Source organism: Oncorhynchus tshawytscha, linkage group LG10 (genome assembly GCF_018296145.1).
Source record: "Oncorhynchus tshawytscha isolate Ot180627B linkage group LG10, Otsh_v2.0, whole genome shotgun sequence".
Lineage (NCBI taxonomy): Eukaryota > Metazoa > Chordata > Actinopteri > Salmoniformes > Salmonidae > Oncorhynchus > Oncorhynchus tshawytscha.
In genome coordinates this window covers 1,697,878-1,724,886 of record NC_056438.1, presented here as the reverse complement: position 1 = coordinate 1,724,886, position 27,009 = coordinate 1,697,878, and the positions used below count along the sequence as shown (strand labels likewise).

At 42.8% G+C, this 27,009-nt stretch overlaps 1 protein-coding gene across 1 annotated transcript in view; it reads right to left on the bottom strand.

Moving 5' to 3' along the window:
* LOC112239299 (Fc receptor-like protein 5) overlaps positions 1–26,776 on the bottom strand; it is a 36,970-nt gene extending 10,194 nt beyond the window's left edge. Inside the window, exons 1-5 of the mRNA XM_042329297.1 lie at positions 26,771–26,776; positions 20,432–20,495; positions 13,026–13,301; positions 12,646–12,888; positions 2,871–3,108 (exon numbers count right to left, since the gene is read on the bottom strand). Coding sequence (XP_042185231.1) covers positions 2,871–3,108; positions 12,646–12,888; positions 13,026–13,301; positions 20,432–20,495; positions 26,771–26,776 — 827 coding nt within the window. The remainder of the gene's footprint in view (positions 1–2,870; positions 3,109–12,645; positions 12,889–13,025; positions 13,302–20,431; positions 20,496–26,770) is intronic.
* Positions 26,777–27,009: the final 233 nt, after the last annotated feature.

Below are 27,009 nucleotides of genomic sequence, written 5' to 3'. Positions count from 1 at the left end.
ATTGTGCTTCTCACCCTAACGGTTCTCTCACTGTCACCCAAAAGCATATGACATTGAGGGCCAGGCTTCAAGCGGGGCATCTCGTTGTACTCGGCACGGCCTAGAGAATATGGAAATGCCATTGTAGGCTTTGTGTGTCTTTAAGCACCGCACTTTGTCACTCCATCCTTGCTGTGTGTGTGTTTCTGTGTGTGTGTGTGTGTGTGAGAGAGAGCTATTCTTTGACATCTGTTGGGGGAAATGACTGACTTACAGTTTATGGGGGTTGCCTAATCACACATATGAAGTTTTGAAAAGATCTGACCTTTTTAACCCTTGGAAACTGCCACTGTGACACCATTTAAGGCACTTCCGGTTGGCACAGGAAGCTATAAATAAATTCATATCCTGATTGGGGTATGCCTTTACAGAATCCTGAGTTTGAAGTCTTTACGTTAAGAACTGAGTTATTTACGGAGGGTTTAGTGAGTGTGTGTTATTTCAGAAAATAATAGAAAATCACAGAAATCTCGCAGAGCTCCGCAGCACACTTTAAAAAGATTCGTATGAACACCCTGCAACTGGATGTAACCGTTGAAAAAAAAAATCACCTATCCATGAACATCACCAATCTGTCATTGTACGATTTCTCTTAAATGACGATAGATAAATGGCTGGTTCTTTTTTTATTGACACCGGAGGCTCCTTGACTTTGACGTGAAGGGGAAAAATAATTTCTCTATTTTCATTTTGGACCTTTAATCCCAGATAAATAGCCATAACTCAAAAACCGTTGAGGCCTAGCCATCTTGTTCGGGGCCAACTGCCCATTATGCCAAACCTACACTCACCAAGTTTCGGCTTCGAAATATTTTCCGTTTTCGAGATAAGGCCCCGTCGTGAATCGTGATGTTTTGTCCAATAGCAATATGATTGCTTATGCCCTCTTGTGGGAGTTTCCGGGACAGTGGAAAAATGACCAAAATCTTATTATTTTTGTAAAACGGAAACCGAATGTCCGACAAAGTTCATTTGATGACTTCCCGGTAGGTCCGGCCCTGCCGCTCGGCCCGACGCCGTCCGCGAATTTTACAAACGTTTTCGGACGTCTAGTAAGGGACCGTACATTAGCAATATGGACTTTCTCACTAACTATACACGAAATGTCAAAATGTTCCCTTAAGGTATGATAGGACCATGAGTAAGTCAACATTGATAGGACCAAAGAGTTAATCAATGTGTTTTTTCCATAAATAGACAAGTATTTACCTCTCCATGGTTGCAGAATTGTATCTATTTTTGTTAACTATTGATTGAAATGAATTGTGGTCAGTTCATTTATATTTTTGTAGGTGTGAATACCAAGTATGTCTACTTCACCATCCGCCCATTTTATTGGTAAACTACAAGGTAAACACTGTATTTTAATGATCCAATAGGTAATACAATCCAATACATACAATACAATACATACTTGTCATAATTAGGTTTTAGTCCAGAGAGGCTAGAAAAGTGACCAAGATCTTCAATGAGTCTGTGCAGGGATTCAGATTGCGGACAAGAGTCATCAACATACATTGAGTTTGTACAGGGATCCAGATTGCGGACAAGAGTCATAGTCATACATTGAGACTGTGCAGGGATCCAGATTGCGGACTAGACTCATCAACATACATTGAGACTGTGCAGGGATCCAGACTAGACTCATCAACATACATTGAGACTGTGCAGGGATCCAGATTGCAGACTAGACTCATCAACATACATTGAGACTGTGCAGGGATCCAGATTGCGGACAAGAGTCATCGTCATACATTGCCACTTTTGTTTTTTTCCCCTAGATTTCCCTTGATGTTCTTGTTGGATCTAATTTTAATAGCCAGCATTTCAATGGCCATAATAATATAATTCTGATATCCTCTAGTGTCTCCCCATCCCGCGTGCGGGAGTGTAATCATTGACTGACACTAATTAGCATAACGCAACGGACATGAATATTCCTAGAAAATATTCCTATTCATGAAAATCACAAGTGAAATATATTGAGACACAGCTTAGCCTTTTGTTAATCACCCTGTCATCTCAGATTTTCAAAATATGCTTTACAGCCAAAGCTAGACAAGCATTTGTGTAAGTTTATCGATAGCCTAGTATAGCATTTTGTCCAGTTAGCAGCAGGTAACTTGGTCACGGAAATCAGAAAAGCAATCAAATTAAATCGTTTACCTTTGAGCTTCGGATGTTTTCACTTACGAGACTCCCAGTTAGATAGCCAATGTTCCTTTTTTCTAAAAATATTATTTTTGTAGGCGAAATAGCTCCGTTTGTTCTTCACGTTTGGCTGAGAATTCGCCCGGAAATTGCAGTCACAAAAACTCAGAAAAATATTCCAAATTAGCTCCATAATATCGACAGAAACATGGCAAACGTTGTTTATAATCAACCCTCAAGGTGTTTTTCAAATATCTATTAGATAATATATCCACCGGGACAATTGGTTTTTCAGTAGGACCGATTGGAATAATGACTACCTCTGTAATTTACGCGAGAATCACTCTGGGAGCCATCAGGCGACCAGTTTCGCAATGTAGCCGCTTACGGGTATTCTTCAACATAAATGCGTAAAACTACGTCACAATACTGTAGACACCTTGGGGAATACGGAGAAAAAGTAATCTGGGTGATAGCCCATTCACTGCTCAATAGGGACGCATTGGAACGCAGAGCTTCCAAAAGATGAGTCACTTCCGGATTGGATTTTTCTCAGGCTTTCGCCTGCAAAATCAGTTATGTTATACTCACAGACAATATTTTTACAGTTTTGAAACTTTAGAGTGTTTTCTATCCTAAGCTGTCAATTATATGCATATTCTAGCATCTGGTCCTGACAAAATATCCCGTTTGCTATGGGAACGTTATTTTTCCAAAAATGAAAATACTGCCCCCTAGTCACAACAGGATATGAGGCGATCCTGTATGAACTCAGGTTCTCACCTTGAGCCCTGCTCCTGCAGCATTTCACCAGCAGTATGATGGTCACCAGCAGGTAGGGAGACCCCACCAGTAAACTACACAGCAGCCTGGGTAGAGACATGGACAACACTGGGACTACAGGAGATGGAACTGCAGCTGGAGAAAGAAAACAATGTTAAAAAACACTGGAGATGGTGATAGGCAGAGACATGGACAACACTGGAGATGGTGCTGGAGAGAGACATGGACAACACTGGAGATGGTGATGGAGAGAGACATGGACAACACTGGAGATGGTGCTGGAGAGAGACATGAACAACACTGGAGATGGTGATGGAGACAGACATGGACAACACTGGGACTGCTGGAGATGGAATGGGAGTTGGAACTGCAGTTGGGGGAAGATCGAATAAATCCCCAGTGCCTTCCGTTCTACTAGCTAACATGCAATCATTGGATAATAAAATTGACGACCTACGAGGAAGATTAAACTACCAACGGGACATTAAAACTGTAAAATCTTATGCTTCACAGAGTCACAGCTGAACAACAACATTATCAACATACAGCTGGATGGTTATACGCTGTATCAGCAGGATAGAACAGCAGCGTCAAGGGGATTCGGACTATGTATATTTGTAAACAACAGCGGGTGCACGATATCTAAGGAAGTCTCGAGGATTTGCTCGCCTGAGGTAGAGTATCTCATGGTAAGCTGTAGACCACACTATCTAACTAGAGAATTTTCATCTGTATTTTTCATAGCTGTCTACATACCAACACAGCCCGATTCTGGCACTAACACCGCACTGAATGAGCTGTATTCCCGCCATAAGCAACCAAGAATACGCTCATCCATAGGCAACACTCCTAGTGGCCTTGAATGCAGGGACATTTAAATCCAAATTTCTATCAGCAGGTCAAATGTGCAACCAGAGGGAAAAAAACTTAAATAAAAATAAATAAAGCAAAGCTCTCCCTCCATTTGGCAAATCTGACCATAATTCTATCCTCCTGATTCCTGCTTACAAGCCAAAAAATAAATCAGGAAGCACCAGTGACTCGGTCAATAAAAAAGTGGTCAGATGAAGCAGATGCTAGTCTACAGGACTGTTTTGCTAGCAAAACGTGACTCTTCCGAATGCATTGAGGAGTACACCATATCAGTCATTGGCTTCATCAATAAGTGCATCAATGACGTCGTCCCCACAGTGACTGTACGTACTTGCCCCAACCAGAATCCATGGATTACAGTCAATATCCGCACTGAGCTAAAGGCTAGAGCTGCTGCTTTCAAGGTGCGAGACTCTAACCTGGAATCGTATAAGAAATCCCGCTATGCCCCCCGACGAACCATCAAACAGTCAAAGTGTCAATACAGGACTAAGATCGAATCTGTACTACACCATTTCCTACGCTCGTAGGATGTGGCAGGGCTTGCAAACCATTACAGACTACAAAGGGAAGCACAGCCGAGAGCTGCCCAGTGACACGAGCCTCCAGAAGAGCTAAATCACTTCTATAATCACTTCGAGGCATTTCCCACCTGGACAAAAGGAACACCTATGTGAGAATGCTATTCATTGACTACAGCTCAGCGTTCAACACCAAAGTGCCCTCAAAGCTCATCACCAAATCAAATCAAATCAAATTTTGACATACACATGGTTAGCAGATGTTAATGCGAGTGTAGCGAAATGCTTGTGCTTCTAGTTCCGACAATGCAGTAATAACGAGCAAGTAATCTAACTAACAATTCCAAAAAAAACTACTGTCTTATACACAGTGTAAAGGGATAAAGAATATGTACATAAGGATATATGAATGAGTGATGGTACAGAGCAGCATAGGCAAGATACAGTAGATGATATCGAGTACAGTATATACATATGAGATAAGTATGTAAACCAAGTGGCATAGTTAAAGTGGCTAGTGATACATGTATTACATAAGGATGCAGTCGATGATATAGAGTACAGTATCAACGTATGCATATGAGATGAACAATGTAGGGTAAGTAACATTATATAAGGTAGCATTGTTTAAAGTAGCTAGTGATATATTTACATAATTTCCCATCAATTCCCATGATTAAAGTGGCTGGAGTAGAGTCAGTGTCATTGACAGTGTGTTGGCAGTAGCCACTCAATGTTAGTGGTGGCTGTTTAACAGTCTGATGGCCTTGAGATAGAAGCTGTTTTTCAGTCTCTCGGTCCCAGCTTTGATGCACCTGTACTGACCTCGCCTTCTGGATGACAGCGGGGTGAACAGGCAGTGGCTCGGGTGGTTGATGTCCTTGATGATCTTTATGGCCTTCCTGTAGCATCGGGTGGTGTAGGTGTCCTGGAGGGCAGGTAGTTTGCCCCCGGTGATGCGTTGTGCAGACCTCACTACCCTCTGGAGAGCCTTACGGTTGAGGGTGGTGCAGTTGCCATACCAGGCGGTGATACAGCCCGCCAGGATGCTCTCGATTGTGCATCTGTAGAAGTTTGTGAGTGCTTTTGGTGACAAGCCGAATTTCTTCAGCCTCCTGAGGTTGAAGAGGCGCTGCTGCGCCTTCCTCACGATGCTGTCTGTGTGAGTGGACCAATTCAGTTTGTCTGTGATGTGTATGCCGAGGAACTTAAAACTTGCTACCCTCTCCACTACTGTTCCATCGATGTGGATGGGGGTGTTCCCTCTGCTGTTTCCTGAAGTCCACAATCATCTCCTTAGTTTTGTTGACGTTGAGTGTGAGGTTATTTTCCTGACACCACACTCCGAGGGCCCTCACCTCCTCCCTGTAGGCCGTCTCGTCGTTGTTGGTAATCAAGCCTACCACTGTTGTGTCGTCCGCAAACTTGATGATTGAGTTGGAGGCGTGCATGGCCACGCAGTCGTGGGTGAACAGGGAGTACAGGAGGGGGCTCAGAACGCACCCTTGTGGGGCCCCAGTGTTGAGGATCAGCGGGGAGGAGATGTTGTTGCCTACCCTCACCACCTGGGGGCGGCCCGTCAGGAAGTCCAGTACCCAGTTGCACAGGGCGGGGTCGAGACCCAGGGTCTCGAGCTTGATGACGAGCTTGGAGGGTACTATGGTGTTGAATGCCGAGCTGTAGTCGATGAACAGCATTCTCACATAGATATTCCTCTTGTCCAGATGGGTTAGGGCAGTGTGCAGTGTGGTTGAGATTGCATCGTCTGTGGACCTATTTGGGCGGTAAGCAAATTGGAGTGGGTCAAGGGTGTCAGGTAGGGTGGAGGTGATATGGTCCTTGACTAGTCTCTCAAAGCACTTCATGATGACGGATGTGAGTGCTACGGGCGGTAGTCGTTTAGCTCAGTTACCTTAGCTTTCTTGGGAACAGGAACAATGGTGGCCCTCTTGAAGCATGTGGGAACAGCAGACTGGTATAGGGATTGGTTGAATATGTCCGTAAACACACCGGCCAGCTGGTCTGCGCATGCTCTGAGGGCGCGGCTGGGGATGCCGTCTGGGCCTGCAGCCTTGCGAGGGTTAACACGTTTAAATGTCTTACTCACTTCGGCTGCAGTGAAGGAGAGACCGCATGATTCCGTTGCAGGCCGTGTCAGTGGCACTGTATTGTCCTCAAAGCGGGCAAAAAGTTATTTAGTCTGCCTGGGAGCAAGACATCCTGGTCCGTGACTGGGCTGGGTTTCTTCCTGTAGTCCGTGATTGACTGTAGACCCTGCCACATACCTCTTGTGTCTGAGCTGTTGAATTGAGATTCTACTTTGTCTCTGTACTGGCGCTTAGCTTGTTTGATAGCCTTGCGGAGGGAATAGCTGCACTGTTTGTATTCAGTCATGTTACCAGACACCTTGCCCTGATTAAAAGCAGTGGTTCGTGCCTTCAGTTTCACACGAATGCTGCCATCAATCCACGGTTTCTGGTTAGGGAATGTTTTAATCGTTGCTATGGGAACGACATCTTCAACGCACGTTCTAATGAACTCGCACACCGAATCAGTGTATTCGTCAATGTTGTTGTCTGACGCAATACGAAACATCTCCCAGTCCACGTGATGGAAGCAGTCTTGGAGTGTGGAGTCAGCTTGGTCGGACCAGCGTTGGACAGACCTCAGCGTGGGAGCTTCTTGTTTTAGTTTCTGTCTGTAGGCAGGGATCAACAAAATGGAGTCGTGGTCAGCTTTTCCGAAAGGGGGCGGGGCAGGGCCTTATATGCGTCGCGGAAGTTAGAGTAACAATGATCCAGGGTCTTTCCACCCCTGGTTGCGCAATCAATATGCTGATAAAATTTAGGGAGTCTTGTTTTCAGATTAGCCTTGTTAAAATCCCCAGCTACAATGAATGCAGCCTCCGGATAAATCGTTTCCAGTTTGCAGAGAGTTAAATAAAGTTCGTTCAGAGCCATCGATGTGTCTGCTTGGGGGGGATATATACGGCTGTGATTATAATCGAAGAGAATTCTCTTGGTAGGTAATGCGGTCTACATTTGATTGTGAGGAATTCTAAATCAGGTGAACAGAAGGATTTGAGTTCCTGTATGTTTCCTTCATCACACCATGTCACGTTGGCCATAAGGCATACGCCCCCGCCCGTCTTCTTACCAGAAAGATGTTTGTTTCTGTCGGCGCGATGCGTGGAGAAACCCGCTGGCTGCACCGCTTCGGATTGCGTCTCTCCAGTGAGCCATGTTTCCGTGAAGCAGAGAACGTTACAGTCTCTGATGTCCCTCTGGAATGCTACCCTTGCTCGGATTTCATCAACCTTGTTGTCAAGAGACTGGACATTGGCAAGAAGAATGCTGGGGAGTGGTGCACGATGTGCCCGTCTCCGGAGTCTGACCAGAAGACCGCTTCGTTTCCCTCTTTTTCTGAGTCGTTTTTTTTTTTGGTCGCTGCATGTGATCCACTCGGTTACACTGGTTGTAAGGCAGAACACAGGATCCGCATCGCGAAAAACATATTCTTGGTCCCAAGCTAAGGACCCTGGGACTAAACACCTCCCTCTGCAACTGGATCCTGGACTTCCTGACGATCAGCCCCCAGTTGGTAAGGTTAGGTAACAACACATCCGACATGCTGATCCTCAACACAGCGGCCCCTCAGGGGTGCGTGCTCACTCCCCTCCTGTACTCCCTGTTCACTCATGATTGCACAGCCAGGCACGACTGCAACACCAACATTACGTTTGCCCGATGACATAACAGTGGTAGGCCTGATCACCGACAACTACGAGACATCCTATAGGGAGGAGGTCAGAGACCTGGACATGTGATGCCAGGACAACAAACTCTCCCTCAATGTGATCAAGACAAAGGAGATGATTGTGGACTTCAGGAAAAAGAGGACTGAGCATGCCCTCATTCTCAGCGAAGGAGCAGCTTGAGAGCTTCAAGTTCCTTGGTGTCCACATCATCAACAAACTAACATGTGCCATGTGTGAATTGTCCAAGCACACCAAGACAGTCGTGAAGAAAGGCTCAACAAAACCTTTTCCCGCTCAGGTGACTGAAAAGATTTGGCATGGGTCCTCAGATCCTCAAAGGTTTCTACAGCTGCACCATTGAGAGCATGACTGGTTGCATCACTGCCTGGTACGGCAACTGCTCGGCATCTGACCGCAAAGCAATACAGAGGGTAGTGCGTACGGCCCAGTACATCAATGGGGCTATGCTGCCTGCCATCCAGGACCTCTACACCAGGCGGTGTCAGAGGAAGGCCCTAAAAATGTCAAAGACTCTAGCCACCCTAGTCATGGACTGTTCTCTCTGCTACCGCACGGCAAGCGGTACCGGAGCGCCAAGTCTAGGTCCAAGAGGCTTCTAAACAGCTTCTACCTCAAGCCAAAAGACTCCTTAACATCTAAACAAATGGCTGCCCAGACTAATTGCATCCCCCCCAACCCCTCTTCTACGCTGCTGCTACTCTGTTATTATCTTGCATAGTCACTTTAATAACTCTACCTTGTACATATAACCTCAATTACCTTGAATAACTGGTGCTCCCATACATTGACTCTGTACAGTACCCCCTGTATATAGCCTCCACATTGACTCTGTACTGGTACCCCCTGTATATAGCCTCCACATTGACTCTGTACCATAATAACCTGTATATAGCCTCCACATTGACTCTGTACCATAATAACCTGTATATAGCCTCCACATTGACTCTGTACCGGTACCCCCTGTATATAGCCTCCACATTGACTCTGTACTGGTACCCCCTGTATATAGCCTCCACATTGACTCTGTACCGGTACCCCTGTATATAGCCTCCACATTGACTCTGTACCGGTACCCCCTGTATACAGCCTCCACATTGACTCTACCGTAATACCCTGTATATAGCCTCCACATTGACTCTGTACCAGTACCCCGTGTATATAGCCTCCACATTGACTCTGTACCGTAATAACCTGTATATAGCCTCCACATTGACTCTGTACCGGTACCCCTGTATATAGCCTCCACATTGACTCTGTACCGGTACCCCCTGTATATAGCCTCCACATTGACTCTGTACCGGTTCCCCCTGTATATAGCCTCCACATTGACTCTGTACCGGTACCCCTGTATATAGCCTCCACATTGACTCTGTACCAGTACCCCCTGTATACAGCCTCCACATTGACTCTGTACCGGTACCCCCTGTATATAGCCTCCACATTGACTCTGTACCGGTACCCCCTGTATACAGCCTCCACATTGACTCTACCGTAATACCCTGTATATAGCCTCCACATTGACTCTGTACCAGTACCCCGTGTATATAGCCTCCACATTGACTCTGTACCGTAATAACCTGTATATAGCCTCCACATTCACTCTGTACCAGTACCCCCTGTATATAATCTCGCAATTGTTATTTTAACTGCTGCTCTTTAATTGTTCTTTAATTGCTCTTTAATTGTATTTTTTTTAATGCATTGTTGGTTAAAGGCTTGAAAGTGAGCATTTCACTGTAAAGTCTTCACCTGCTGTATTCATGTGAAAAATAGAATTTGATTTGACTTGAAGCATGGTGGTGGCAGCATCATGTGACTAATACAATTTGTCTTGAAGCATGGTGGTGGCAGCATCATGTGAAAAATACCATTTGATTTGTCTTGAAGCATGGTGGTGGCAGCATCATGTGACTAATACAATTTGATTTGTCTTGAAGCATGGTGGTGGCAGCATCATGTGACTAATACAATTTGATTTGTCTTGAAGCATGGTGGTGGCAGCATCATGTGACTAATACAATTTGATTTGTCTTGATGCATGGTGGTGGCAGCATCATGTGACTAATAACATTTTATTTTATTTTATTTTAATTAAAAATACATGTTTTGTCATACGTGTGGTATACCATGGCTTCCAGCCAATCAGCATTGAGGTCTGGAACCACCCAGTTTATGATGCAGGTTTCAGCACCACTTAACAGTGTAAAGAGGAACCACCCAGTGTATAATGCAGGTTTCATATATAAACTAAAAAAAAATCATATATAAACAGGTCTCCCCAGGATCACAGCTCCAGCTGTATATAATATATATAAACATCATATATAAACAGTTCTCTCCAGGATCACAGCTCCAGCTGTATATAATATATAAACATATATATAAACAGGGCTCTCCAGGATCACAGCTCCATCTGTATATAATATATAAACAGGTCTCTCCAGGATCACAGCTCCAGCTGTATATCATATATAAACAGGACTCTCAAGGATCACAGCTCCAGCTGTATATAATATATAAACAGGACTCTCCAGGATCACAGGTCCAGCTGTGTATAATATCCAGTATAAACATCATATATAAACAGGTCTCTCCAGGGTCACAGCTCCAGCTATATATATATATCAATTGAGGGCTGGAACTACCCAGTTTATAATGCAGGTTTCAGCACCTCTTGACTGTGTAAAGAAGAACCACCCAGTTTATAATGCAGGTTTCAGCACCACTTAACTGTGTAAAGAAGAACCACCCAGTTTATAATGCAGGTTTCAGCACCACTTAACAGTGTAAAGAAGAACCACCCAGTTTATAATGCAGGTTTCAGCACCACTTAACAGTGTAGAGAAGAACCACCCAGTTTATAATGCAGGTTTCAGCACCACTTAACAGTGTAAAGAAGAACCACCCAGTTTATAATGCAGGTTTCAGCACCTATTAACAGTGTAAAGAAGAACCACCCAGTTTATAATGCAGGTTTCAGCACCACTTAACAGTGTAAAGAACCACCAAGTTTATAATGCAGGTTTCAGCACCACTTAACAGTGTAAAGAAGAACTACCCAGTTTATAATGCAGGTTTCAGCACCACTTAACAGTGTAAAGAAGAACCACCCAGTTTATAATGCAGGTTTCAGCACCACTTAACAGTGTAAAGAAGAACCACCCAGTTTATAATGCAGGTTTCAGCACCACTTAACAGTGTAAAGAAGAACCACCCAGTTTATAATGCAGGTTTCAGCACCACTTAACAGTGTAAAGAAGAACCACCCAGTTTATAATGCAGGTTTCAGCACCACTTAACAGTGTAAAGAAGAACCAGATAATCTGAATGTTTCTCATATCAAATCAAAATGAAATCAAATTTTATTGGTCACATACACATAGGTAGCAGATGTTATCGTGTAGCGAAATGCTTATGCTTCTAGTTCCAACAGTGTAGCAGTATCTAACAGGTAATATCTAACAATTCCACAACAAAACCTAATACACACAATCTAGTAAAGGAATGGAATAAGAATATATAAATATGAAAATTGGCGCATCCTGTTTTTGTTTATGCATAGGAGGGGAGCAACAAGATGGAGTCATGGTCAGATTTGCCAAAAGGAGGGCGAGGCAGGGCCATGTATGCATCACCATAGTTAGAGTAGCAATGGTCGAGAGTGCAATCGATAAGCTGATAAAATTTAGCTTGTTCTCAAATTATGCTTTGCTAAAATCCCCAGCTACAATAAATGCAGCCTCAGGATATCTGGTTACTAGGTGGCATAAAGTCCAGTGAAGTTCCTTGATGGCCGTCTTGGTATCCGCTTGCAGGGGGATATACACGGCTGTGACAATAACCGAGTAATGTTCTCTTGGGAGATAATACGGTCGGCATTTGATTGTGAGGAATTCTAGGTCAGGTGAACAAAGGACTTGAGTTCTTGTATGTTGTTAAAATTACACCATGAGTCGTTAATCATGAAACATACACCCCCGCGCTTCTTCTTACCAGAGAGACAACATGTCTCCGACAGCATGTCCCCAGCCATGTTTCCTTGAAACAGAGTATGTTACATTCCCAGATATCTCTTTGGAAAGAACTCTTGCCCTGATTTTGTCTACTTTGCTAACTAGGGACAGGACATTAGCGAGTATTACACTCGGAAGAGGTGGTGTGCTTGCATCTGAAGCCTCACTAGAAGACCGCTCCGGAAACCGGGGGTGCTGTTTTGGGTCGGCCTCTGGAATCAGTTCAAATAACCTGGGAGGTGCAGACTAAGGATCCGCTTTAGGGAAGTCGTATTCCTGGTCGTAGTGCTGGTTGTGCTGGTAAGTTGACGTCTCTCTGATATCTTCCCAGTATTATGTATTAATATTTATATTATTTTGTAATAACACTTAAGGTTTTCTGAGCTAACAACAATGTAAGAAATAATACAATAAAAAACAAAATACTGCAAAGTTTCCTAAGGACTCGAAGCAAAGCTGCCATCTCTGTATACATCCATATTCTCACCTGTCACTGTCATCCAGCTCTCTGGTGATTCTTCTTCAGAGTTGGTACACTTGTAGAGACCTTCATCTGACTCGGATACTGCAGGGATGGTCATTTCTCGTGTAGTCTCTTTTCTGATGAGGGATCCATCTTTGTAGAAATCAGCTGTGAGGTTAGAGGGAGTTACCTGATATCTGCAGCGCAGAGTCACAGAATCTCCCTCAGTCACAGGAAGGGCAGGGCTCTCCAGGATCACAGCTCCATCTGTATATAATATTTAAACAGGTCTCTCCAGGATCACAGCTCCAGCTGTATATCATATATAAACCTTACATCAGCTATCTCAAACCAGATGAACAACTAAATACTATAATGTTAGTAGATGGTGTTTTTGGACAAACCATGTACTGTGATGTTGACAGCATTGCTGTGTTCTCCAGACTCAGACTCACACCAGTACACTCCACTGTGCGATGGTATTAGTGACACGTTGCATGAAGACCCTTGTTGTTTTCCCCAGTCAGTATTACACTTTGAAACGATTCCTCTCAATGTGTTCCTCACCACTCTCCATCCAGTTGAGTTCCCCTGAACCTCACAGCTCAGAGAGACAGACTCAAATTTAAAAAACTGAGATCTGTCAGGACTGATGCTCAGAGAAGCTGGAGGAGAGATATCTGAGAGAGAGAGAGAGAGAGAGAGAGAGAGAGAGAGAGAGAGAGAGAGAGAGAGACAATGAGTAGAGTACAGTAGCTTCCTCTTGCATAGCTAAAGTGAGCCTCCGACTTGGTTACATTAACCCAGGCGGACTAGCTAGGAACTAGCTAGAAAGAGTTAAACTTTAACCAAGTTGGAGTCTCACGTTAGCTAACTAGCTAGCTACCACAGCTAGCTAGTTAGCTAACGTGAGACTCCAACTTGGTTACATTAACACAGGCGGACTATATACAAGAAAATATCCCCAAACACACAGTGGCTAAACTCTGGTGCCCAAACACCTGGAGTGCCCTCATTCACTAACTCAAGAGTGGTCATATCTACCCTTCTACCAAGAAAAGACCTTACACTGCTACCATACAGCAAGTGAATGCAACCACCACTCCATCCTGGACTTGAACAGCCTCTAAAATGAGGTCCATCTCTACCAGACAACAGTCCCCATCCTGGACTTGAACAGCCTTTATAACCAGGTCCACCTCTACAAGACAACAGTCCCCATTCTGGACTTGAACAGCCTTTATAACCAGGTCCACCTCTACAAGACAACAGCCCCCATCCTGGACATGAACAGCCAAGTGTGCAGTTAAATTTGGTAAAAAAACACACACATTTCTTTCCACTGGGCCGTGGGTTGAGACAGGGATGCAGCTTGAGCCCTCTTCAACATACATATATCAACAATTTGGTGAGGGCACTAGACCAGTCTGCAGCACCGAGCCTCACCCTACTTGACTCAGAAATCAAATGTCTATAGTTACAGATGATCTAGTGCTTCTGTCCTCAACCAAGGAGGGCCTATAGCAACACCTAGATCTTCTGCACAGATTCTGTCACGATTTGGGCCCTGAGAGTAAACCTCAGTAAGACAAAAATAATGGTGTTCCAAGTAAGGGAATACCACCCTGAAATGGGCAAAAATTAATGTGAACTTATTGGCACAGGACGAAACATATACACGATATACAATACCACTCAAATGGACATTGTTTCATTCAAAACTGATTGCAAATGCCATATTGCAAATGCCAAGTGTCACACAGCAAAAAAACAAGAGATGGCGAGAGCGCTACCCTGAAAATGTTCATATTGCAAATGAGCATCAAGTCACGACCAAAGAGTAAAATTTTGAAAATGTTGATTTGTTTTATCACCACCTTAAAAAGTGCTTTCTGGACCTTGATTTTTTTGTCAATTACACATGTGTAAGAACGGTATGAACATACTTTTGTCATATTTTATTGTCATATTTAAAAGAAAATGTAATTGTGCATAAGGCATATGTTTTGTCCATTTGCAATATGATTTCATAGGAAGTCAAAAGTCAAAGTCAAAAGTCAGTGAACCATTGCCAAAGGCCTTAAGGATGTCCATGAAAATGTCCAAATGCAATATGAAAGTATTAAAGTGCGACATCAGGGTGTTATGTGCATTTGCCATGTACGATCATATGAAGTCGGCGTCCAAACCCAAAAGTGAACGAAATGGCATTTATACTTCCCAAATTATACACTGCTCAAAAAAATAAAGGGAACACTAAAATAACACATCCTAGGTCTGAATGAAGGAAATATTCTTATTAAATACTTTTTTCTTTACATAGTTGAATGTGCTGACAACAAAATCACACAAAAATTATGAATGGAAATCAAATTTATCAACCCATGGAGGTCTGGATTTGGAGTCACACTCAAAATTAAAGTGGAAAACGACACTACAGGCTGATCCAACTTTGATGTAATGTCCTTAAAACAAGTCAAAATGAGGCTCAGTAGTGTGTGTGGCATCCACGTGCCTGTATGACCTCGCTACAATGCCTGGACATGCTCCTGATGAGGTGACAGATGGTCTCCTGAGGGATCTCCTCCCAGACCTGGACTAAAGCATCCGCCAACTCCTGGACAGTCTGTGGTGCAACGTGGCATTGGTGGATGGAGCGAGACATGATGTCCCAGATGTGCTCAATTGGATTCAGGTCTGGGGAACGGGCGGGCCAGTCCATAGCATCAATGCCTTCCTCTTGCAGGAACAGCTGACACACTCCAGCCACATGAGGTCTAGCATTGTCTTGCATTAGGAGGAACCCAGGGCCAACCACACCAGTATATGGTCTCACAAGGGGTCTGAGGATCTCATCTCGGTATCTAATGGCAGTCAGGCTACCTCTGGCGAGCACTTGGAGGGCTGTGCGGCCCCCCAAAGAAATGCCAACCCACACTATGACTGACCCACCGCCAACCCGGTCATGCTGGAGGATGTTGAAGGCAGCAGAACGTTCTCCACGGCGTCTCCAGACTGTCACGTCTGTCACATGTGCTCAGTGTGAACCTGCTTTCATCTGTGAAGAGCACAGGGCGCCAGTGGCGAATTTGCCAATCTTGGTGTTCTCTGGCAAATGCCAAACGTCCTGCACGGTGTTGGGCTGTAAGCACAACCCCCACCTGTGGACATCAGTCCCTCATACCACCCTCATGGAGTCTGTTTCTGACCATTTGAGCAGACACATGCACATTTGTGGCCTGCTGGAGGTCTCTGGCAGTGCTCCTCCTGCTCCTCCTTGCACAAAGGCGGAGGTAGCGGTCCTGATGCTGGGTTGTTGCCCTCCTACGGCCTCCTCCATGTCTCCTGATGTACTGGCGTGTCTCCTGGTAGCGCCTCCATGCTCTGGACATTACGCTGACAGACACAGCAAACCTTCTTGCCACATCTCACATTGATGTGCCATCCTGGATGAGCTGCACTACCTGAGCCACTTGTGTGGGTTGTAGACTCCGTCTCATGCTACCACTAGAGTGAAAGCACCGTCAGCATTCAAAAGTGACCAAAGCATCAGCCAGGAAGCATAGGAACTGAGAAGTGGCCTGTGGTCCCCACCTGCAGAACCACTCCTTTATTGGGGGTGTCTTGCTAAATGCCTATAATTTCCACCTGTTTTCTATTCCATTTGCACAACAGCATGTGAAATTTATTGTCAATCAGTGTTGCTTCCTAAGTGGACAGTTTGATTTCACAGAAGTGTGATTGACTTGGAGTTACATTGTGTTGTTTAAGTGTTCCCTTTATTTTTGAGCAGTGTATATAGCCCTATGTTAAGCCATGAATCAACCTAGATGGTCCATTTGTCATGTATGATGAGGGAGAAGTGGGACTCTGTTGTTTAACTTGTTTTTTTAAGTAAAAAATGTCCAAAATAACCAGGGGCGCCCCCAATTGGATTGGCATGGGGGGGGCTGCTCCATTACCAAACCGTGGACCCCTTGCACCCCCCTAAAGGCATTAAAATATGTTTTTTAAATGTGCTCCTGGTAACCCGTACCAATCTCAGGCGCCGGGATGTCCATTTGCAATACGTTTCAATGGGCATTTACCATCACGAATTTGACATGCTCAAAAATACTACAGAAATGCAAAATTGACTGGCCTGATGAACTTGGGATGTCCGGGCAGTGATTCTGGTTCCTTTCCATCTCTCATTGTGTTGATTTCATCATGTCCATTTGGTGATGTTTTTTCACTCTTTAAACATATTGCAAATGGACAAAGTCAGCCAGCAGGTCAGCGTCAATCAATCAATTAGATATCATTCTGACACCAAACCCACTTTTTCCAACTCGTTTAGAAGCCAACTATCACATATTTCAGAGCAGTTCATAGTTCATAGTTCATTTGGAGCCCGAGCAGAGACCTTAATTGGTGCTGAAAATCCACATTTTCTGGGTGTTGCTATGAGGTCCTTGAATGCGCTATCGGACAGAAACATTAGGGTCCGTCTCTATGGGCCAAGGTGGTTTCAATGCACCTAGTTTTGCAACTCTTGGACTTTTCTAAATGTCGTCATTTTCGTGATGGTCAAAATGAATTGAAATTATTGCAAATGTAAGAGGCTGTTTCTCGGTCTGAGAACCTTCTAGAGCCACCTAACAAAAGTTTCAGAGCCTGACGTTTTTTTGATAATTGAACAAAGGTAACTATTGTAGGCTCTGTTTGTCTCTAAACCCCACACTTTGTCACTCCATCCTTGCTGTGTTTATGTGTGAGTTTTTCTTGGAAGTCTGATGGGAGAAATGACTGATTTACAGTTCATGAGGGTTACCTAGTCACACGTGAAGTTTTGGAAAGATGTGACTTTTTTAACCTTTCGAAACAGCCCCTATGACTCCAATTTAAGGCACTTCCGGTTGATACAGGAGGCTGAAAGTGAATACATATCCTCATCGTCTTTATGTTAAGACCTGATTTACAGAGGGTTGAATGAGTGTGTGTGATTTCATCACAGAAGTCTCGCAGTCCCGAAACCTTAACGTCTGAACACGCCGCAACTGGATCTGAAAAAATAACACATTTCTTTGACAATCACCAATTGTACTTTGTATGATTTCTCGTAAATTACGATAGATAAATGGCTGGTTCTGTTTTTCCTGACTCCGTAGGTTCAAGTGCTTTAACGTGAAGCAGTCAAATTAGCGCTCTATTTTCGTTTTTGACCTTTAATCCCAGAAAAATGGCCTTAACTCAAAAAGGCCTCGACGCCATCTTTTTCGGGGCTAACTGCCCATTATGCCAAACCAATGCTCACCAAGTTTCGTCTTTGAAGTCTTTTCCGTTTAGGAGAAATGGCCATGTCGTGATTGGTGATGTTTTGTACATTTGCAATAAGATTCCATTTGCCCTCTGGTGGAATATACCGGGACAGCAGAAAAATGACCAAAATTTGTAAATGTTATAAAACGAAAACCGAATGTCCGAGAGACTCCGTTCGATGACTTCCCGGAAGATCTGGCCCCGGTGCACGGGCCGCCTCCGTCCGCAAATTTTACAAACATTTGCGGACGTCTAGTAAGGGACCTTATATTTTCAATATGGAGTTTCTCATCGATCATACAGCAAATGCCAAAATGTTCCTTTCATGTATGTAAGGTCCAGTCGCCAAGACAACAAATACAAATTCTATCTAGATACAGTTGCACTAGAACATAAAAAATAATTATATCTACCTCGACCTAAACATCAACACCAAAGGTAACTTCCACAAGGCTGTGAATGATCTAACAGACAAATCAGGAAGGGCCTTCTATAGCAGCAAAAACAATAAAACATGACATCCCAATCAGGATCTGGCTACAAATGCTTCAATCCTTTAAAAACACTTTGCCCATTATGGAAACACCCAATTGAGACACTGAATACAGATTTCTGCAAAAATATGCTTTTTGTAAAACACAAGCAGAGCAGAATTAGGGCAATATCTGTTCACAAACAGACCCCACAGAGCCCCAGGACAGCAACACAATTAGACCCAACCAAATCATGAGAAAACAAAAAGATAATTACTTGAAACATCGGAAAGAATTAAACTGAGCAAACTAGCACGCTATCTGGCCCTAAATAGAGGGTGTGTCTAGAGAAACAACTAGCTTGTGTCTGTTACATGGTGTCTATAGAGAAACAACTAACTTGTGTCTGTTACATGGAGTCTATAGAGAAACAACTAACTTGTGTCTGTTACATGGAGTCTATAGAAAAACAACTAACTTGTGTATGTTACATGGTGTCTACAGAGAAACAACTAACTTGTGTCTGTTACATGGTGTCTATAGGACAGGCCCAGTGGGTTGTGCCTGTTACATGGTGTCTATAGGACAGGCCCAGTGGGTGGTGTCTGTTACATGGTGTCTATAGGACAGGCCCAGTGGGTTGTGTCTGTTACATGGTGTCTATAGGACAGGCTCAGTGGGTTGTGCCTGTTACATGGTGTCTATAGGACAGGCCCAGTGGGTTGTGTCTGTTACATGGTGTCTACAGGACAGGCCCAGTGGGTGGTGTCTGTTACATGGTGTCTATAGGACAGGCCCAGTGGGTTGTGTCTGTTACATGGTGTCTATAGGACAGGCTCAGTGGGTTGTGTCTGTTACATGGCGTCTATAGGACAGACCCAGTGGGTTGTGTCTGTTACATGGTGTCTATAGGACAGGCTCAGTGGGTTGTGCCTGTTACATGGTGTCTATAGGACAGGCCCAGTGGGTTGTGTCTGTTACATGGTGTCTACAGGACAGGCCCAGTGGGTGGTGTCTGTTACATGGTGTCTATGGGACAGGCCCAGTGGGTGGTGTCTGTTACATGGTGTCTATAGGACAGGCCCAGTGGGTTGTGTCTGTTACATGGTGTCTATAGGACAGGCTCAGTGGGTTGTGTCTGTTACATGGTGTCTATAGGACAGGCCCAGTGGGTTGTGTCTGTTACATGGTGTCTATAGGACAGGCTCAGTGGGTTGTGTCTGTTACATGGTGTCTATAGGACAGGCCCAGTGGGTGGTGTCTGTTACATGGTGTATATGATGCCACTGGGTGAAAATAGAGTTTATATTGCCTCCGTATAGTGCTCTACCTTTGACCATGAAGGGAACAGGGTGCCATTTAGGATAGAGGCTGCAGAAAACCATCAGGCCAAACCACAAGCCACGGAAACACAGATGACCGATACATTTTTAGATTTACATTTTAGTGGACGCTCTTATCCAGAGAGCAGTTAGTGTATGGACATCTAGTCATAGTACATTCATGGACAACTAGTCATAGTATATTCATGGACAACTAGTCGGGTGACTGAGATATGGTCATGGTAGGATACAGTATTTGGAGTTGGGTTGGATATGAGATGAATCACACACACCAGAAAATATCACACACACACACCTGGGGCCTTATGAAGTTTGCTGACTTAGGACCAGTTTTGACTTTAAGATCACAAAGCATAACATACACAGGGCCTATACAATGAATAACATACATGGACAGACAGGGGGACCTGATCCCAGATCAGCACTCTGAGATACAGGGCCTGTACAATGAATAACATACATGGGCAGACAGGGGGACCTGATCCCAGATCAGCACTCTGAGAAGTTTGACACATACAGACTGTACTAACATGATCAAACACAATGGAATTAGAATTTACTATGAGAGGAGAAAGATGGAGGCAATAATATGAGAAAGAAGAGAGAGAGAAGAGGAGAAGAGGAGGAGGAGAGGAGGAGAAGAAAAATGTTACTATTATAGAACAGGTGATGAATATAGATAAATGTACTCACCTCCACCTTGTCCGAGGCTACAGTATACCAGTGTACTCAACAGCACTGAAACACACAGAGAGAACTATCACTATGGTACATGATGTAAACACTGAAACACACAGAGAGAACTATCACTATGGTGCATGATGTAAACACTGAAACACACAGAGAGAACTATCACTATGGTACATTATGTAAACACTGAAACACACAGAGAGAACTATTACTATGGTACATGATGTAAACACTGAGCTGCACCACAGATATTAATTTCCTTACGAGTCTATTGATGCATTTCAATCTCACACATTAATGCTTCAATCTATTTAACATAATATCAAAATCCCCAACCCAATGTGTCAGTTTTTATCTGTGTTTTTGGTAAAAATCGTCTCAATCCGACACAGATATTCTTATATATATTTTTTTTAAAGTGTGTTTTGCTCTATGACCTCCACATGTCTGGAAGTATGGAGAAATAGATATTAAACCTGAATGTAACCCATACAAATGAATGGTAGTATGGAGGTATATATAGATATTAAACCTTAATCTGAAGGTAACCCATACAAAGTAATGGTAGTATGGAGATATATACATATAGATATTAAACCTTAATCTGAAGGTAACCCATATAAATGAATGGTAGTATGGAGATATATATAGATATTATATTTGAGGACAATACAGTGCCACTGACACGGCCTGCAATGAAAACATGCGGTCTCTCCTTCACTGCAGCCGAGGTGAGTAAGACATTTAAACGTGTTAACCCTCGCAAGGCTGCAGGCCCAGACGGCATCCCCAGCCGCGCCCTTAGAGCATGCGCAGACCAGCTGGCCGGTGTGTTTACAGACATATTCAATCAATCCCTATACCAGTCTGCTGTTCCCACATGCTTCAAGAGGGCCACCATTGTTCCTGTTCCCAAGAAAGCTAAGGTAACTGAGCTAAACGACTACCGCCCCGTAACACTCACTTCCATCATCATGAAGTGCTTTGAGAGACTAGTCAAGGACCATGTCACCTCCACCCTACCTGACACCCTAGACCCACTCCAATTTGCTTACCGCCCAAATAGGTCCACAGACTATGCAATCTCAACCACACTGCACACTGCCCTAACCCATCTGGACAAGAGGAATACCTATGTGAGAATGCTGTTCATCGACTACAGCTCGGCATTCAACACCATAGTACCCTCCAAGCTCGTCATCAAGCTCGAGACCCTGGGTCTCGACCCCGCCCTGTGCAACTGGGTACTGGACTTCCTGACGGGCCGCCCCAGGTGGTGAGGGTAGGCAACAACATCTCCACCCCGCTGATCCTCAACACTGGGGCCCCACAAGGGTGCGTTCTGAGCCCTCTCCTGTACTCCCTGTTCACCCACGACTGCGTGGCCACGCACGCCTCCAACTCAATCATCAAGTTTGCGGACGACACAACAGTGGTAGGCTTGATTACCAACAACGACAAGACGGCCTACAGGAAGGAGGTGAGGGCCCTCGGAGTGTGGTGTCAGGAAAATAACATCACACTCAACGTCAACAAAACTAAGGAGATGATTGTGGACTTCAGGAAACAGCAGAGGGAACACCCCCCTATCCACATCGATGGAACAGTAGTGGAGAGGGTAGCAAGTTTTAAGTTCCTCGGCATACACATCACAGACAAACTGAATTGGTCCACTCACACAGACAGCATCGTGAAGAAGGCGCAGCAGCGCCTCTTCAACCTCAGGAGGCTGAAGAAATTCGGCTTGTCACCAAAAGCACTCACAAACTTTTACAGATGCACAATCGAGAGCATCCTGGCGGGCTGCATCACCGCCTGGTACGGCAACTGCTCCGCCCACAACCGTAAGGCTCTCCAGAGGGTTGTGAGGTCTGCACAACGCATCACCGGGGGCAAACTACCTGCCCTCCAGGACACCTACACCACCCGATGTTACAGGAAGGCCATAAAGATCATCAAGGACAACAACCACCCGAGCCACTGCCTGTTCACCCCGCTATCATCCAGAAGGCAAGGTCAGTACAGGTGCATCAAAGCTGGGACCGAGAGACTGAAAAACAGCTTCTATCTCAAGGACATCAGACTGTTAAACAGCCACCACTAACATTGAGTGGCTGCTGCCAACACACTGACACTGACACTGACTCAACTCCAGCCACTTTAATAATGGGAATTGATGGGAAATTATGTAAAATATATCACTAGCCACTTTAAACAATGCTACCTAATATAATGTTACATACCCTACATTATTAATCTCATATGCATATGCATACGTATATACTGTACTCTATATCATCGACTGTATCCTTATGTAATACATGTATCACTAGCCACTTTAACTATGCCACTTTGTTTACATACTCATGTCATATGTATATACTGTACTCGATACCATCTACTGTATCTTGCCTATGCTGCTCTGTACCATCACTCATTCATATATCTTTATGTACATATTCTTTATCCCCTTACACTGTGTATAAGACAGTAGTTTTGAAATTGTTAGTTAGATTACTTGTTGGTTATTACTGCATTGTCGGAACTAGAAGCACAAGCATTTCGCTACACTCGCATTAACATCTGCTAATCATGTGTATGTGACAAATAAAATTTGATTTGATTTGATTTGATATTAACCCATACAAATGAATGGTAGTATGGAGAGATATATATATATATATATTAACCCATACAAATGAATGGTAGTATGGAGATATATATATATATTAACCCATACAAATGAATGGTAGTATGGAGATATATATAGATATTAACCCATATAAATGAATGGTAGTATGGAGATATATATAGATATTAAACCTTAATCTGAAGGTAACCCATACAAATGAATGGTAGTATGTATATACAGTGGGGAGAACAAGTATTTGATACACTGCCGATTTTGCAGGTTTTCCTACTTACAAAGCATATACAGGTCTGTAATTTTTTATCATAGGTACACTTCAACTGTGAGAGACGGAATCTAAAACAAAAATCCAGAAAATCACATTGTATGATTTTTAAGTAATTAATTTGCATTTTATTGCATGACATAAGTATTTGACACATCAGAAAAGCAGAACTTAATATTTGGTACATAAACCTTTGTTTGCAATTACAGAGATCATATGTTTCCTGTAGTTCTTGACCAGGTTCGCACACACTGCAGCAGGGATTTTGGCCCACTCCTCCATGCAGACCGTCTCCAGATTGTACAGGTTTCGGGGCTATCACTGGGCAATACGGACTTTCAGCTCCCTCCAAAGATGTTCTGTTGGGTTCAGGTCTGGAGACTGGCTAGGCATCTCCAGGACCTTGAGATGCTTCTTACGTAGCCACTCCTTAGTTGCCCTGGCTGTGTGTTTCGGGTTGTTATCATGCTGGAAGACCCAGCCACGATCCATCTTAAATGCTCTTACTGAGGGAAGGAGGTTGTTGGCCAAGATCTTGCGATACATGGCCCCATCCATCCTCCCCTCAATACGGTGCAGTAGTCCTGTCCCCTTTGCAGAAAAGCATCCCAAAATAATGATTTTGCCACCTCCATGCTTCACGGATGGGCTGGTGTTCTTTGTGTTGTACTCATCCTTCTTCTTCCCCCAAACACGGTGACTGGAGTTTAGACCAAAAAGCTCTATTTTTTTCTCATCAGACCACATGACCTTCTCCCATTCCTCCTCTGGATCATCCAGATGGTCATTGGCAAACTTCAAACGGGCCTGGACCTGCGCTGGCTTGAGCAGGGGGACCTTAAATCTTCATCTGAAGGTAACCCATACAAATGAATGGTAGTATGGAGGTACTTTGTACCAACAATAAAAAGGGGTTAAAAATATGTGTCCAATACATCTATCTATATCTAAATATAAACTATATAGATAATTAACCAAACATATATTATATGTACTATATGAACTATTGATATTAGACTACTTAGATATTAAACCATATAGAAAATAAACTATATTGATAATGAACTATACAGATATTAAACCATTTAGATATTAAACGATATATATATTAAACTATATAGATATTAAACCATATATATATTAAACTATATAGATATTAAACCATATAGATAATAAACAATATAGATATTAAACTATATAGATATGAAACCATATAGATATTAAACCATATAGATATTAAACCATATAGATATTAAACTATATAGATATTAAACCATATAGATATTAAACCATATAGATATTAAACCATATAGATATTAAACTATACAGATATTAAACTATATAGATATTAAACCATATAGATATTAAACTATATAGATATTAAACTATACAGATATTAAACTATATAGATATTAAACTATAAACTATACATGGATTAAACCATATAGATATTAAACCATATAGATATTAAACCATATAGATATTAAACTATACAGATATTAAACTATATAGTTATTAAACTATAAACTATAAATGGATTAAACTATATAGATATTAAACCATATAGATATTAAACTATACAGATATTACACTACTTAGATATTAAACTATATTGATATGAAACATATAGATTTTAAACTAAAAAATATTAAACTATATAGATATAAACTATTTAGATATTAAACCATATAGATACGAAACCATATAGATATTAAACTATATAGATATTAAACTATATTGATATTAAACTCTATTGATATTAAACACTGTAGATATTAAACTATACAGATATTACACTATATAGATATTAAACTCTACAGATATTAAACCATAAAAAAGAGGAGGAAAGGAAGCGCTACTAAGGGACACAATAGTACATTTTGGTAGACAGAAGGTGCTCTTTGGTAACAGGGGTGACCTGGTCATCAAAAAGAAAGGAGGACCAAGGCACTCTTCATATAATTAATTAAAATGCCTTTATTTGTATGGCATGTTCAATGGAAACAAAGTTTTTTAAATCCAACTCGTTTCGGCTGCAAGGCCTTCATCAGGGAGTACAAAGAAATAACACAATGTCCTCTTTTGAACATCTTTTCCAATCAGCCCTAATTAGAAGAGGGAGTGTTTACACAATTGATTGGACACACCCAGTAAGCAATAATATACACAATAAAAGGTGAAATTCTGTAGCTATGTTATCATAAACATACAACTCCAAGCTAGAAGTATCAGAACACTTAAAAAGGTAGTTATAACCTTTATTATGACTGGCAGAAGGGTCAAGAATAAGATATCAATATATAACATAGTACACTAGAACACATGAACAACAGTCTAAACATAGTTGAAGGCAATTGAGCAAATTGTCCACTAGATGACAGCAAATGGACCCATCACAACCATACAGGAAGGGTGAGAAATCCATATCTTCATTTAAACCAGGGTACTTAATGTCCTGTAGTTTGTAAATCCATATCTTCATTTAAACCAGGGTACTTAGTGGCCTGTAGTTTGTAAATCCAGATCTCCATTTAAACCAGGGTATTTAGTGGCCTGTAGTTTGTAAATCCATATCTCCATTTAAACCAGGGTACTTAGTGGCCTGTAGTTTGTAATCCATATCTTCATTTAAACCAGGGTACTTAGTGGCCTGTAGTTTGTAATCCATATCTTCATTTAAACCAGGGTACTTAGTGGCCTGTAGTTTGTAATCCATATCTTCATTTAAACCAGGGTACTTAGTGGCCTGTAGTTTGTAAATCCCAAAACTTTCCCTTTGGTTTAACTGTTTAAGACGGTCCCCTTTTCTAATAGAGGCCGGAATATGATCAATACCCATAGCTTGTAGGGAGGCAGGGTTGCCATGGTGTAGGGACTTGTAGTGCCTTGCCATGGGGTAGTCTTCATTGCCTACCCGTATGGCGTACTTGTGTTCCGCTAAGCGTAACACAAGTAGCGGTCTTGAAGGCGTCTCTATAGAACACCTTGCACTGTGGACATTCCAATCTATAGATGACATGAGTGGTTTTGCAGTTAATGAAATGCTTGACGTAATACTCCATTTAGGAAGCTGTGTCAATAAAATACTTCTTCTGTGCAATATTTCTGCAATGGTTGCAATGGTTACATTTAAAAGAGCCCCTGGGTTTGTGGTCCAGCCAAGTGTTTTGAGAGTCACCCGGAAGATAACTGTGGACTAATTTGTCATTTAGGGTAGGACATCTCTTAAATCTTATGACTGGCGGCTCAGGAAAGACTTGGTGTAGTAGCGTATCACTTTGGATGATTCCCAAATTATTTTTAATGATTCTTTTAACGTTCTCTGCTTCAGTACTGTATTTTGTAACAAAATACACTCTCTCTGATGTATCACAAGGCTCTCCCCTTCGCAACAAGTTCTCTCTGTCAAGTAATCTAGACCTTATACCTGCATCTTTCAGGACCTGAACGCTGTAGCCCCGATTCAAGAAGCGATTCTCCAATTCAGCAGATTTGACACTAGTCTGTTTCTTGATCGCAAATTCTGCGGACTCTTTGGAATTAGCCATATGGAATGTTCTCTTTTAGCCATTTGGGGTGAAAGCTGTTAAACCATATAGATATCAAACCATATAGATATTAAATTATATTGATATTGAACCATATTGATATCAAACCATATAGATA